This window comes from Chiloscyllium plagiosum, chromosome 6 (assembly GCF_004010195.1).
Source record: "Chiloscyllium plagiosum isolate BGI_BamShark_2017 chromosome 6, ASM401019v2, whole genome shotgun sequence".
NCBI lineage: Eukaryota > Metazoa > Chordata > Chondrichthyes > Orectolobiformes > Hemiscylliidae > Chiloscyllium > Chiloscyllium plagiosum.
Genome location: NC_057715.1, coordinates 16,889,907 through 16,905,372, shown reverse-complemented (window position 1 = coordinate 16,905,372; position 15,466 = coordinate 16,889,907). Strand labels below are relative to the sequence as shown.

Genomic DNA, 15,466 nt, shown 5'->3' with positions numbered 1-15,466 from the left:
GTGTCTTGATTGAGGTGTACAAGATGATTGGGGGTTAGATAGGGTTGACAGTGTGGACCTTTTCCCGCGTATGGAGTCGGGTGTTCAGGGGGGTAGATATAGGACTGAAGTTAGGGGTAGGTTCTTCACTCAGCGAGTCGTAAGTTCATGGAATGCCCTGCCAGTAGCAGTGGTGGACTCTCCCTCTTTATGGGCATTTAAGCGGGCATTGGATAGGTATATGGAGGATAGTGGGTTAGTATAGGTTAGGTGGGCTTGGATCGGTGCAACATCGAGGGCCAAAGGGCCTGTACTGCGCTGTATTCTTCTATGTTCTACATGTAACATCCGCAACTGCTATGTACATTGCTCCATTGAAAAGTAACTTTCAGGATGTGGCAGTGCAAGATTGATAGCATGCCATTGTCATGTTAACTGTTCACTTTATTACCTTTCTTAATCCATTAGTTGAGACTAACTTAATTTCAGATCTGCCAGTGGTTGATCAGTCCCATTGAGTAATTTTCCTCTTACAGACAATAGAGCATCCTGTTCGCATCAATCAAATTCCACGCCAGATCCCTGACCAGTCATTCTACACAAAGTCTATACCTGGAATCATTATGGGTGGCATATTGCCATTTGGATGTATTTTCATTCAGCTTTTCTTCATTCTCAATAGTATATGGTAAGTCCTATTGTGGGATGAAAATCAGCAATACTGTTCTATTCACAGGTTTATTTTTGTAGTACAAGTCCATGTGCTTTCAAAGTACTAAGCAGCTTTGGAATCCTGTATGTATAAGGAGCAGTTAAGGTTTTTGTAATATGTCTTGGAATTAATATGTTTTTTTATATACTACACCAGCTTAATTGTGTTGCATAATTTATGGAAATGTACTTCTCGATAGAGTTGCATAATTCATATCGCTAGCTAATTTCGTTATCATTACAGGTCTCATCAAATGTATTACATGTTTGGTTTCCTATTTCTGGTGTTCATTATTCTCATTCTCATCTGTTCCGAAGCAACCGTTCTTCTCTGTTATTTCCACCTTTGTGCTGAGGTATGTTCTTTAGAGAATAATTTATTGTAGCTACTTAGAAAGGTTTTATAAAATTTATTTTACTTTGATTTGTTCTTTTTATGATAAAGTAAAACATTAGAAGTTGCATTTTACATGCAATTTGTCATTTCTGTGAACTGGTGTAAAATACACCTGTACAAGTTCATTCTACAAATGGTTTAACTCTGCTGTGCATTGAATTATGTATTTTTTGTCGGTCGTGACAATGTCACAGTTCAAGCCAAGCAAGAAATCAATTTTTAAGAAGAACTCTTGTCTAATCCACACTCCTATTTCAGTCCACTTCTGTACATGCAATATTCACTGTGTGCACAGACACCTCATGATATTAAGTTTTAATATGAAATTTGTTCAAAGCAAATTGCACTGGAAAAACCCTTTTTTATTGTATTAATCTGCATATTAGATTAGGGGGTAGTTTGCTCAGTTGATTGGACAGCTGTTTTGCAACTGCTTCAATGCTCTGGCTGAGGTTACCACGAATGACTCTTCTTCTCAACCCTCTCTCCTCCTGAGGCATGGTGACCCTCAGGTTAAACCACCACCAGTCATTACTCTCTGATGAGAGAGCAATTCTCTGGTCTGGTGGGCAACTTTACATTTTACCTTTTAATGTTAGATTGAATAAACCCCAAGTAAACAATTAAACTTTTTAAGTAAACAGTTACATGAATTTGAGTGCAATATTGTATACTGGGTGATTCAGCACATCATTGAGTTCCAGCTGTCTGTATGGCTTTTTTATTTCATTGTTAATGGAATGAATTTGCTCCTTTCAGAGTGCACCAGATGTCATTGCAACCATATAAAATGAGATTGTTAAATTTAAATAGAGGTCATTTTTTAAAAAAAATTCTGTTTGTGTTCCAAAACACTTGTGCTACAATTAAACTGCTTAGAAAATGACTAACGTTTGTTTAAAAAACAGACTTTCTGAGAAAGTAGGACAAATTAATTGTAAATTTCTGGAAGTAGTCAAGTGATGCAAAGTTCATGACCAATGACATTGAGAAACGTTTTTGTAATGTAGGTTACATTTTAATTGCTAAGTACAAATGACATGCAAAATAATGCTCTGTTGTAGTTCTATTTAAACTTGTGTAAAATTCAGATAATCTCATGAATTTTAAAAAAATGAAAAGATAATGTGTTGGAGGGAGATTGAAAGACTCTCTTTCTCCAACTACCTTTACCAGCATCTTGCTAAATATTCTACCTGGAAATACTGTGATTGCTCAGTTCATTAATTCCAAAAGATTCACTCCAGTTGCCCTATGATAGAGTGAGAGGAAGCTCATGTGGAGTACAAGCACCTATATGCGCCTATTGGCACAAAGGGTCTATCCCAGCAATGTGCTTTGTATGTAATAAGTGTAAAGGAAAAAATTGAAGTCAAAATAGCTTGCTATAAATGTTGTGATGCACAACAGTAGACAGTGATAAATTTATATCTTGGATATATAATCATTCAGTGGTTCATTGCTTTGAAGGAAGCAGATTTCCAACAAATTAATTCTTCATCTGTGTTTCACAATCTCAGTGCTGCCTGGGAGATGTTGTTAATATCCGTTTGATTGATGGTTTTGCGACCAATCAGGAATTAACTTGATACCACTATTGCAGGCGATGAATGAAGTATGTGATCCTCCTACACACTCTTACGTCCTTTTTTTAAAGAGAAAATTGTATTTATCGTTTCAGAATTACCACTGGCAATGGCGATCATTTCTCACTAGTGGATTTACAGCAGTGTATTTCTTAATCTATGCAGTCCATTATTTCTATTCCAAACTCCAAATAATTGGAACTGCCAGCATCATTTTGTATTTTGGATATACAATGATAATGACGTTGATCATCTTCTTATTCACAGGTAACCTGTTAAAAACCATTTCCTAAGGACTGGTATTTACCTTTATTGAATGCCATAGTCTTTTTTTTGTGCTTACCCTCTGTTCCTTGGAAACATCATCTTCATTCCTGAGATAAGCACTGAATATCACATGCAAAACTTGAAGCTCTGTAAGAATAATATACTTCTAAGCATATTATTTTGTTACAGATATTCAAAGTTCTTTGAAGTATTTTGTTTGTTTGGGTCATTTTTGACTATTTTATCATGCATAAATGTTGTGGAACTTAAATTAATATTCAAGAAAGGTAAAAAGAGATCTTCATTTCGACAGTATCCTTCACAACCTCATATTGCCCCTCGTATTGTGCTTTACACAACATTTCAAAAATACTTGCTTGGTAGCTATATGAAATGATCAGATAACTGTCTTAATGACGTTAGATGAGAAACAAATAATGCCTAAGATCAGAACTGCTTTTTGAAATCGTGACGTGATCTTTTACATCCACCTAACAGAACAGAACATCTGTCCAATGGTGCAGCACTCCCTCTGTACTTCTCGGAGAGCATCAGTCTGGACAATGTGCTCAAGTCTGGAGTGATGTTGAAACAAAAACCTCTGACAGGGTAGTGAGAGTATCACCAACATCCTAGCTCTATTTCATCTAGTTCCATTTCCAGACAGGTTTTTCACGCACCCAGCTGTGATGCAATGCTGAGTAGAACATATTTGAGAAGTAATTACAATGTTTTAATGTAAGAAAAATGCAATAATGTTAACAGCCTCAATTGGATTTCAAAATAGAACTGACCTAACACACAGTTATTGTTCCATTGAATATCCTTGATCCTTTGGAATAAAATATTTAGTTGATTTCCCTTTGTAATGGAACTATTTACTGCCTTATTTTGTTCAAGAATTCCACAGTTCTGTTTGTACAAGTTTGCGTACACATTACCTGTTGAGAAGTGCGTTTTGTTTTGTCAGAACAAACCGTGCCAGCCATAGGTCAGTTGATCACATTCTTCTTGCCTGAATTTGAAGATTATGACTTGCACAAATTCCAAGCAGAAACTCCAGTAAGATACCGAGGGAGTGTTGCACAGTCAGAAGCCTGCCTTTTGGGCAAGAAGTTAAATTGGGCCTTAGATCTTCTCGTATAGGTGAATGTAAAATACATGATTTTGATAAAGAGTATAGGGAAGGTATCGTGGCCTGCCTAATATTTATGTAACTAATCTATCATTATCATATTGATATTTTATGAGCTTACTATGTGCCAAATGGCAACTGCTTATTCTGTATTACTTCAATATATTTCAAGAATACTTCATTGACTGTAAAGTTTGAAATGTTTAGAGTTCACGACAGCTTCCAAACAAATTAAAATCTGTTTTCTTCGAGTTTCCATTCAGAGCTACCACAACCAAGGACAGAAATTTAAAAATCACACAACACCAGGTTATAGTCCAACAGGCTTAATTGGAAGCACATTAGCTTTCGGAGCGACGCTCCTTCATCAGGTGATCGTGGAGGACACAATTGTAAGGCACAGAATTTATAGCAGAAATTTACAGTGTGGTGTAACTGAAATTTTACAGTGAAAAATACCTTGATTGTCTGTTGAGTCTTTCATCTGTTCGAATACCATGATAGTTTCACTTCTTTCATGTGTAAATCACAAAACTATTTTTTTTTTAAAGTTGCATTCTCAGGTTAACTGTAACAATTGGTGTTAGCTAGACAATATGTTGACAATATGTTAGCTAACAGTTAACCAGAGAATGCAACTTTTTTAAAAAGGTTTTGTGATTTACACATGAAAGAAGTGAAACTATCACCTGGTTTGTGTGATTTTTAACTTTGTGCACCCCAGTCCAGCACCGGCATCTCCAAATCATAAGGACAGAAATGGCATTTGTCAATGCAGCCAGAAAAAAATCATTCCCTATTTTACTTGTGGTTCAGATCCCATTACCTCTCTTGATCGGATGCTATTGTTGAAATGTGTTTTGACTGACTAGTAGATGAAGGAAAATGCTTTCCATTCAGAAGTGAACACATTGCCTTATGGTAGTGGCCTTAGGGTTACGAAATTCTGCAAGATAAATCTGTAATTCAACTCTTGTGGTTGACAGTGCACAAATCTATGTCACAAATACTCTACATATGTTGATTCAGCTAAGAGGAAAAGACAGATTAGAAAAATGTTCAGCGCTGTAATTTCTGCTAGTATCCTGCTGTTAAGTCAGAGATTTACTTGCTGTAGGCATTGGCTTTCCTGTTGCATTCCAGGTCATTGGCCAGCTTCGGCAGGCAGAATGCCAGTAGCTGCAATATAGATCTGTTTGATTCACAGCTGGGTTGGTAGCAGGTATCATAGGCATTGAGCTGGTAAAACATCAGTACTGTTGAGGAGCATGAAAAATGATATCACAGGGTGTTTCAGAAATTAAAAAGCCATTTATCTGAAGTGTTGTTGCCTTTAGTGGATCTGAATTTTGATTATTTTGGTTTTACAAACTGCACATTTTCTTTCAGGAACTGTTGGGTACATCGCTTGTTTTTGGTTTGTGACCAAGATTTACAGTGTTGTCAAGGTGGATTAAAAGAACTATCTTTCTGGAGAAGTATACGTCTTTTTGACAGAACATTTGTTTACTAAGTTGATTTGATGACTTGCACATGGAAGAGTCTGGTTAAATCAGAAGAACTATTGTACAAAATACTGGCACCGAGTTTATATTTTTTAACTAAAACTTGTTGGGATATAAATCATTTTGAAATGAATACACACTTGTTCAGTTTGAAGAAAAATCTGTCCTGTTCGCTTTTTTACATTGGGATTTGTTTAAAATTTCCATTATTTTATATTTTATATTTCTATTTACAATGCTTTCAAAGGCATGTATGGCACAATAATGTTTCTGTAAAATGTGGTAAACACTGTCCACTGAAGTAAAGATCTTCAGAAGACCTGTACTTTTAAGATAACAAAAACTCTGTGCAATAAGACAAAAAACAACTTGGTTTTGAATTAAAGTGCATTTTGTTACTTGTCACTCTCTCCATTTTACTATTCCCAATGTCTATTAAGGTACGACACAGTTGTTATGCAAGCAGTTAAGGAGTTGGGTCACTTCCTTTATTGCCTTTTTACGATGAGGTGTTGACATATTTTTATTGCCTCCTATTATGACAGCAGAGGAAGGAACTTCTGGTGAATGAGTTAATTATTCATAAACTAACATCCTGAGCTTAATTTAGAAGCACTTGTTTTCAGGTAATAATATAATTTATTGCTGTGATGATGCTGGCAGTGATCTGCTTAAGAGTTGGCTATATTGCTATGAGAATGTTTAATCAGTCACACTGGAACTCATTGAAAAACATATATGTGTATCCAATTTAGCCTAAAATAGATTATTATAAAGCTTACACCATAGAATTTGCTGACTGGCTTTACCTGTTACAGTATTTATCTTCTATCTCATCAATTCTCAAAAAGATTGTTATTCCTGTTTTACTTTACCCACGATGCGTTAGTTGTCACACCCAATGAAAAAATTGTCCCTTGATATTTTCCTATAATAGTTTTTAGCGTGTTAGCTCAATCCTCTCTCTTTTTGGCAAAAACTTCAATCTTGCTATGTCACCTTGCAATGCAGAAACAAGCATTTAAAAGTTTTTCTTTTAAAAAGGCAGATTATTAAATTGGATTGTAAAGTACAAGGGAGAGTAGAATACTGGAGAAGACGAGAAAGACGGGAGGAAAATAGAACAATGAAAATTTGCTGCACTACAACCATGTTTCGTGATTGTTTTCTTTATATTCTACAAACTACACTAGTGAATGAAAAGGAACTATTTTACAATAATTAGAGGTTTACATTTGTTGGATATAGGCCTATTTTGTTGATTCTTGATGACATTATGATAATTATTTGAGTATTTACTTAGGAGCAACTTTTAGTATAAATTATGTTTTCTGTAACTAGAAACACCGCCGAACTTAAATTTTCATTATGATTCTGAAGGAATGTGTTGGACTGCTTTTTTTTTAATATTTGGTTAATATTTTTTAATGGGATGATTGGTCATGTTGAATACTGTATCTTTTTATTCCATTGGGATGACTTTTTGCTCTGTGCCTCTGAATCATTCAATTTGCAGGTGAGCAATCTGTTTTTCAATAAATCGCATATAAAAATAAAAGTTTTTCATACTCTATTAATTTTAGGAGAAGAAAAAAAAGCTTGCATTTAAGTAGCACTTTTCACAATGAACAGGAATCTCCATGCACTTCACACCCATGCAATACTTTCTGAATTATAAACATTTGGAATTTGGGATAACTTCCTGCTGTCCTTTGAAATAGTTCCATCGGATATTTTATCTGCTCAAGCCAACAGGTGGGACCTTGATCTAATGTCTCATCTGAAATATGGTATTCTGACATTGTGGTGCTCCTCCAGTACTGCACTGGAGTGTAATCCTTGGTTTTTGTGTCAAATCTTGGAGTGGAACTTGAATGCAAAACCTCGTGATCCAAAGAATTGAGCCATAAACAGACATCTTACAATTTGCTATTTTTTGAAACTAGATACGGGAATTAATTGTCATAGAAATAGTATTGTTACTCTTTCAGTATGTTATCACATGGTAATTAAAGCTTTTAAAATAATGATCCACAAAATCACACTTTCTGGTCTTGAGAATTTGCATGATGGTAGTATTTACAATAAAATGTTAATTACAAATAACTTAGAAGAAACTAGAGTGAAGAGTGAACTGAATGTTTCTCATTAGAACAAGTAGATGAGTTTGTTTACTGAGGACAGATAATAACAGAAGATAGCAAATGTGGTAAAGAAGTTTGAACTGCAAAGATTGTGTTTGGGTTCCTTGCAATCATAACTTGAAGTGAACCATACATTCCCACAGAAATCCATGTTATAACTGCATGTAGGGTCCAGTGGACATTTATCATTTCCAAAAAGCAATGTATAGGTTGGAGTACTGCACTGCGACTTGAAGTAACTTGTAGAATAACATAACTGTTCAATGTGTTTATATGTAGTGGTTTATGTACTTAAGGACCTTTCTCAACAAAAAACAAACTTTAAAACATTAAGTCAAAATGAATTGAATTGAATTTATTGTCACGTGAACTGAGGCACAGTGAAAAGCTTTGTTTTGCGAACAATACAGGCAGATCACAGAGTTAAGTAGCATAGATAAGTAAATAATAGATAAACAGCGGCAAAACAAAAACACAGGTGAATGCTAAGAGTTTGAGAGTTCATTCAGTATTCTAATAACAGTAGGGTAGAAACTGTTTCGAAACCAGCTGGTGAGTGTGTTCAGGCTTCTGTACCTTCTCCCCGATGGTAGAGGTTGTAGAAAAATATTGCCAGGGTGGGATGATCTTTGAGAATGCTGGCAGCCTTTCCTTGACAACGGGCTTGGTAGATAGATTCTATAGACAGGTGTTGGCCTTTGTGATTGTCCAGGCTGAGTTCATCACTCTCTGTAACTGTCTCCAATCTTGAATGGTGCAGTTATCATACTAGGTAGTGATACATCCAGTCAAATGCTCTCAATGGCGCACCTATGAAGGTTGGCAAGGGTATTCGCTGTCATGCCAAATTTCCTCAGCTGCCTGAGGAAGAAGACATTGTTGGGTCTTTGTAACCAGTGGGTCTACATGAAGAGTCCAAGAAAACTTGTCGTTGACCACTCCCAGGAACTTGACGTTCTTCTCTCGTTCCACCTCTGGGTTGCTAATGTGTAAGAGGGGGCATGCATAACATCCTGTCGAAAGTCAATAATGAGTTCCTTGGTTTTGCCAGCATTGAGAGTACCATTTCTCAGTGCACCATTTTTCCAGGTCTTCCACCTCCCGTCTGTAGTCTGTTTTGTCGCCATCTGAGATTCGACCAACTATGGTGGTGTCATCAATGAACTTGTAAATGGCATTAGTCTGGTATTTGGCAATGAGGTCATGGATATGCAGTGAATACGCACCCTGGGAGCTCCAGTGTTGAGTGATAGTGAGGATGAAATATTGTTCCCCCAGTCTTCACTGATTGTGGCCTGTAGGTGAGGAAACTGAGGATCCAGTTGTAGAGAGTGGGGCTTAGTTGGAAATCACTAAGTTTAGTAATCGGTCTCGAGGGAATAATAGTGTTGAGGGTTGAATGGTAGTCAATGAATAGGATTCTTACATAGCTGTTCTTGGTGTCAAGATGTTCTAGGGAGGAGTGAAGGGCATGTATATGGCATCTGACGTGGGTCAAGAGTAGTGGAGAGGCTGGAGCTGATTAATGCCATGACTAGCCTTTCAAAGCATGACTACTGAAGTTAGGGCCATGAGCGTTAGTCATTGAGACATGCTGCATGAGCCTTCTTAGGCACAGGGATGATGGTGGCCCTCTTGAAACAGGCAGGGACAGTGGCCTACTGCAGGAAAAGGTTGAAGATGTCCAAGAGAACCTTTGCCAGTTGATCTTCACATGCTCTGATTGCATGGCCTAGTACTCCGTCTAGTCCCATTGCTTTCCTTGTATTCACACAAAGGAAATCTGATCTGACCTCTGATGCAGTGACTGTTGGGGTTGGTTCATCAGGAATTGTTGGAATAGGTGTTACCTCCACCGAAATTCTGCTCAAAGCGAGTATAGAAGGCCTTGAGACAATCTGGGAGGGATGTGGCCTGCTAACTTGCACCATCTCTTTTTAGAACCTGTGATGTCATTCAGTCCTTGCCATAGTCGCTGAGTGTCTGTCTGGGTCTCTAGTTTGGATCGGTTTTGGACCTTGGCTGTCTTAATGGCCATTCCAAATGCCTACATTCATAAATACAACAATCTGCAAAATAATTTTAGAAGTATAGCAATACAATATAAATGTGCATTCTACAAATAATTGTTAAAATTCAGCAGTATAATTTTAATTGACCATACTCCATCTAGTGTCAAAAACTGGTCAGTGCAGATGAAACTTTTGCCACAGGATTTGGTGCAATTTCTGAACAGGAGCCATGACAGGATCAGATGCAAGACTTTAAAAATAAGAACAGAGAATGTGAACAGTGGTGATGGGATTGTGAAGAGGGTCCAAGGGTAAGAGCAAGGAGAGACCAAGACTGAATACAGGAGTAAATGCACGGAGGAAGTCTAGCGAACAGCATACATGTGGAACTCTCCATGAAATATGTCACCTTTATTAACAACAGTAAAGTGAAATAATGTCAACTTTAAAAGAGTACCTATTGTAGCCAGATAGTTCTTTAAAAGAAGTGTAATGGTTCAAAAGATTTTTCTCATGGTTTATATCATTCTATAAGAATGAAGAATATTCAGAATTGTAACAAGGAAAGGAAAATTCAGTACTATGTTTTTTGCACTTTTTGGTATACCTCCGACATTTAAGATTATTAGAAGAAAATAGAAGCCTTTGAAATGTAGATATGAAGACTTATGTTTAAAATTTCATAAACAGATCACAAGACAAATGAAGAGATGCTTGAAATGATAAGCACAACAAAACTCTTTTAAAATATATTTTTATTAAAAAATAGATTTTTTAATATTACAATAAATACAAAACAATACAATTCAAAACCGTACAAAGCAAGAACACAAGTTTTAAAAACCCAAACTTCCCTCATGTACAAATGTACACATATATAAAAATACATATATTTTAAAAACCCAACTAACTACTTAATTAAATAAATAATAATTAACAACAAACTCTCAAAGAACTTAAAAGTGAAATCCAGAAAAGAAAATGTCAGTATTTCAGCTATTTGGTCAAAGCTGAAATATTGCAGCATTTACTCCCAGAGGGAGAAGTGGAGAGCTAAAGTTTTCTTTAAAAAAAGGGCCTCCCAGGAATAGTAGGGTTTCAGTGTTTGCACACAAGCCACAATATATGAGGAAATGGTGCACCTGAGATGAGAATGATAGAACAATACAGCGCAGAACAGGCCCTTCGGCCCTCGATGTTGCGCCAACCTGTGATGTACCATGACAGCAGATCATTTGACATGCACAATATTTGTATGTCTACTAAATTGCAAAATGTCAATTTTTTTATATTACTCTATGACTTGATATTTGAGTGCAAATTCTCTATTCGACTCATGGTTTGAAGTTTCCTGCTTTCACCCATTCACTCTGATAGAATTTGCTCCACAATACCTACTACACTGTAGTTGACACTTCAACTGTATTCACCATTGAGAATATAATAATTATGCTTTTAAACATCCCTTGTTAGTTAAGGTTACTAAGGGTATTGGAGCCAAAGCGGGTAGGTGGAATTACATCAAATCAGACATGATCTAATTGAGCAATTCAAGGGAATGAATGACCTCTGATTTCCCCTCTTCTGCTTGCATGGAATGATATGATTGATAAATATAGTGGATCTATTACTGCAGTTGATCTTGGAAGAATCCAAGATTGTGACTGATTGGTGATTGCAAAATGATAGGAAAGGTAGCTTTGGCCTATCTTATGCAGGGGTTAGTGTAACTTAATGGCTTTAAAAAGCTTTGCTGTAAATTATCAATTGACAAATCTGCCCATTTTGTGACCATTCTGACTTGGCCAATAATGGAAATTAGATTCTGATTCCAATCTCTAACATGTTTTCTAACATTTTGACAAAATCTGTTTTAATCAGGATGGTGAAAATGCTTTTCATGAGTGATTTCTGATTGCGAACAAGTATTATGGAAGTCTTGCAGGGAAGTAGAGTAAAGGCTACAATCAGGTCAACCATGGTGTTATAAAATAGCAGAGCAATGTGTATAGGGTTTATAGGCAACTCCTGTTACTTATGATTCTATGTGGAATGCATTTCATGTGAATGGTTAAGGCATGTAGCATAAATATATTTGAGAAAGCTTGATAAAAATATGTAACAGGACATACTGATAAACTGAGATGAAGCAGTTTAGACAGTTTACATAGAGAGTGAATATCAGTATTGACCAATTAAAATAACCTGAAAAGAGTGAATGGCTCAAATGCAAAATATAGAAATTCCATGAAGCCTTCTAATTCATTTCTGGATGCACTAGTTTTGCCTGTTTTGTATCCTGAAGCCACTTAATTGTCTTTTCTGCTCAGGTGTACTGTCTAGCAAGCATTTTCTGTCAAACATCTTTCTAATGTTGCAACTCTTTATATCTGAGGTTCATTAATTTTCAATCAATGACATGGATTCAATTTCATTTTTTTATGCATCTGCACAATATTTTCATGCACTTAATAGACTGTTACATGTTATATTTGATTTAACTTATAATTTTTACTTTACAAATAACCAATTTATTTTTTAATGTCCAACAGATTATACAATGTCAAGGATTGAAACAGCTTTGCTGTATTTTTTAATTAATCAAATTTTAAGAAGGATTCCTGTCAAGTCATTTGCAATTCAGCTCCCTGCAGTTTAACAAGTTTGATGTGCCCATATTAGCATTAGTTCTGTCTGTATGAGCTCTGTGGTGTAATTTTTGTTACTGGTAATGTAATGAGCATATTCACAAATTTGTATTAATGAACACTACAAAGTGAATTAATTGAATATGTTTCATGCTTACATATTTTATAATATTCCTTGCGTTAGCTAAAGTGGGAGGTGAAAATAGCAGCATCAAGCAAATTAAACTCTTCCCTTTCATAGAATTACATTATGTTCCTCAAGCTGTTTCTGTCAATAATGTTAAAACATTGATAAAGACTCAGGATTACATAGAATTTACAGAAACAGACCATTCTGCCCAATTTGTTTATGCCGGTGTGCTACACAATCTTCTTCCCACTCATTTTGTCTTACTCTATCAGCACATACTTCTATTCTTTTCTCCCTCGTATTTATCCAACTTCCCTTAAATATTATTCCCCTCAACCGCTTCATTTGATCATGACTTCCGGATTCCACCGCCTGGGTAAAGGCAGTTCTCTTGAATTCCACTTTGACTTTATAACTTCTTATGGTTGCTGTAGCAGTACGTTTAACATTTGATTTCAAAAACAGAAGTAATCCTGTGGCATTTCCTTTCATTTAATTTATTACAACTGATAAAATATAGAAGAACATAATGGAAACTTGATGACATGATGCAAACTTTTATTTTACATTCGGATTGACTACATAAGTTGATTTATTTTTAAGAAAGGTGAACTTTTATATATCCAATAAATGCTGCCTTACAGGATTATCTATTTTCCTTCTTCCCTTACCGTTTTTTGGAGAAATGACCAAGGGTAACTGAACCTGAAATGGTGGCTATGAAATTTCAGTTTTTGTTTTAGATTTCCAACATCTGCAGTTCCTTGTGTTTCATTTTAAATGTTGCTAGTTGTCTGTTGATAGACATTTCCTAATGCTCAACCTAAACAGAACTGTGAAGAATTGTCTTGTCATCATTTGTATTCCTGGTGTCATAACTGAAAAGTTAGCAGAATTTATAGAAGTGGGAGATTGGGTGAAACAGTAACCCTTTCATGGTCTCAGGATATCATAAATGCATTATATTTAAAAATGATACAGACCAAAAGGAGCTTTTTGGATCATTGCATCTCTTTTAAAGAGATAATCAATTAGTCCCATTCCTCTACACTTTGCCCATTCAAATATTTCTCACATTTCCCATATGGTATTGAATTTGATTTCACCATTCTAAGGCAGTGCATTCAGTTGACAATTCACTGTGTTTATTTTATATATAAAAAAACTCCGAATGTAAAATAAAAACTCCTGTTGTTTCATCTTTGGCTGGTCACCTTACATCTATATCTCCTGGTTACCAACCCTTATGCCAGTGGACATAGGTTTTCCTTGTTTACACTACCAAAGCCGTCCATGATATTTTGAACACTTCTATTAAAACGCTTCTCAACCTTCTCTGTTCCAAGAACAATCACAGCTACTCTTATCTCTCCACAGAACTGAAGCACTTCAGCCTAATCCATCCATAAGTACCTGTAGTCTGTGAGGGGCTATAAGCATCTCTTTATCCTCACTGTAGGTGATTTCTCCATCTCTCCATTTTCTGTTGCTTCTCGCACAGCCAGTTGTCCTCTAAACTGACATGTTATTTCCTGGTATTTCACTTTCAGCTGTCACTGTAATAATTGTAATGAGATGAACCTCATAGAATGAGTTCCCTGATTGGGGCTGTTAGTCTGGTCCAATCAGGGAGCCCTGGCTGACAGATAAAAAGAGGAATGTCCAATATTTTGGCAGTCTGAAAGCAGGCCCTGAGGGAACAGGACCAGGGTCAAGGACTTTCCACGTTTAAATAGAGAGTAACTTGGTGATGGGATGATTGATCTTCAGTGGTGACGAGAGTAAAGCATGTTCCTGAAGAGACTCACTCACGCCAGTCGTCTTTGAGTTGGGGGTAAACATTTCTGGCATCATGGTGGTATTGGGAAGCTTGACTTGTTCGATTCTGCTGTGGAAGACTGGGCCCAGTATGAGGAAATAATGCTTTTCTTTTTAGGGAAATGACATTGGGGTAAATGTAAAGCAAAGAGTAATTCTCACAGCTTGTGGACCTGTAGCTTTTTCAGTTATTCAGAGCCTAACTTTCCCTGAGGCACCAGATACTAAACCTTTTCAAGAGTTGACTGATTTTGTTAAGGAATATTATAACCCAAGCGTCCTGTAATTCCAAGACGCAATTGTTTTCACTCGGCAATTTGAGAACCAGGGGAACCCATGCTTGGGATTTTTGACTAGGTTAGGATGAGTGTTAGGGGCATGTGACTTTGATCTAACCCCTAATGAGATACTGAGAGACCATTTGGTATGTGGGACTAATGATGTAACTATGCAAAAGTGCCTCCTAGCTGAAGCCCATATGGACTTCAAACAGGCACTACAATTGGTTGTATCATTGGAAAATGTGACAAGTAGAGCATATGAGTTGCAGGGTATTCCGTTGGAAGTAGACACCCTCACCAGCCCAGCCTAACCTGGGGAACACTATTTGAGTGAAGGCAATTGCATAGCCTCATTCAGGACATATCAGCCCACAGCAAAACCCCAAAAACCAAGCCTCTGCCAAATGGTTAAAATTTTCTTCAGGGTCCAGGCTAGCATTTTAATTGAAGCTGGACTTGAGACATCAAAGGAGTCTGACTAGACCTAAATGGGGTTAAAAAAAACTCATAGCTGATCTCCAGGAGAGTGCACACCCTGGAAAGTCCATCAATTCTAGTTTGGAATACTAAATTGATCAGCAACATCCAAATCAGAACCAATCAAAATAAATGTAGGGAGTGACATGGTTCAGTGCTTAGCATTACTGCCTCCCAACACCAGGGACCTGGGTTCGATTCCACCCTCCACTGTCTGTCCATGACCCAGTCAGCTAAAACTTCACTCCAAGAGCTCAAAATAAACATCTGGTTAAATGATCATCAGGTTCTAATGGAGGTTGACACCAATGTGGCCGTTTCAGTGATCACACAAACAGTCTTTAACGAAATTTGCTCCAGACCGAACCATTAAATT

At 36.6% G+C, this 15,466-nt stretch overlaps 1 protein-coding gene across 1 annotated transcript in view; it reads left to right on the top strand.

Moving 5' to 3' along the window:
- The window catches only part of tm9sf2 (transmembrane 9 superfamily member 2), a 63,825-nt gene extending 56,687 nt beyond the window's left edge, over positions 1–7,138 (top strand). The window contains exons 14-17 of the mRNA XM_043691298.1: positions 516–667; positions 935–1,046; positions 2,769–2,940; positions 5,465–7,138. Of these exons, the coding sequence (XP_043547233.1) occupies positions 516–667; positions 935–1,046; positions 2,769–2,940; positions 5,465–5,532 (504 nt within the window). The 3' untranslated portion in view covers positions 5,533–7,138. The remainder of the gene's footprint in view (positions 1–515; positions 668–934; positions 1,047–2,768; positions 2,941–5,464) is intronic.
- Positions 7,139–15,466: the final 8,328 nt, after the last annotated feature.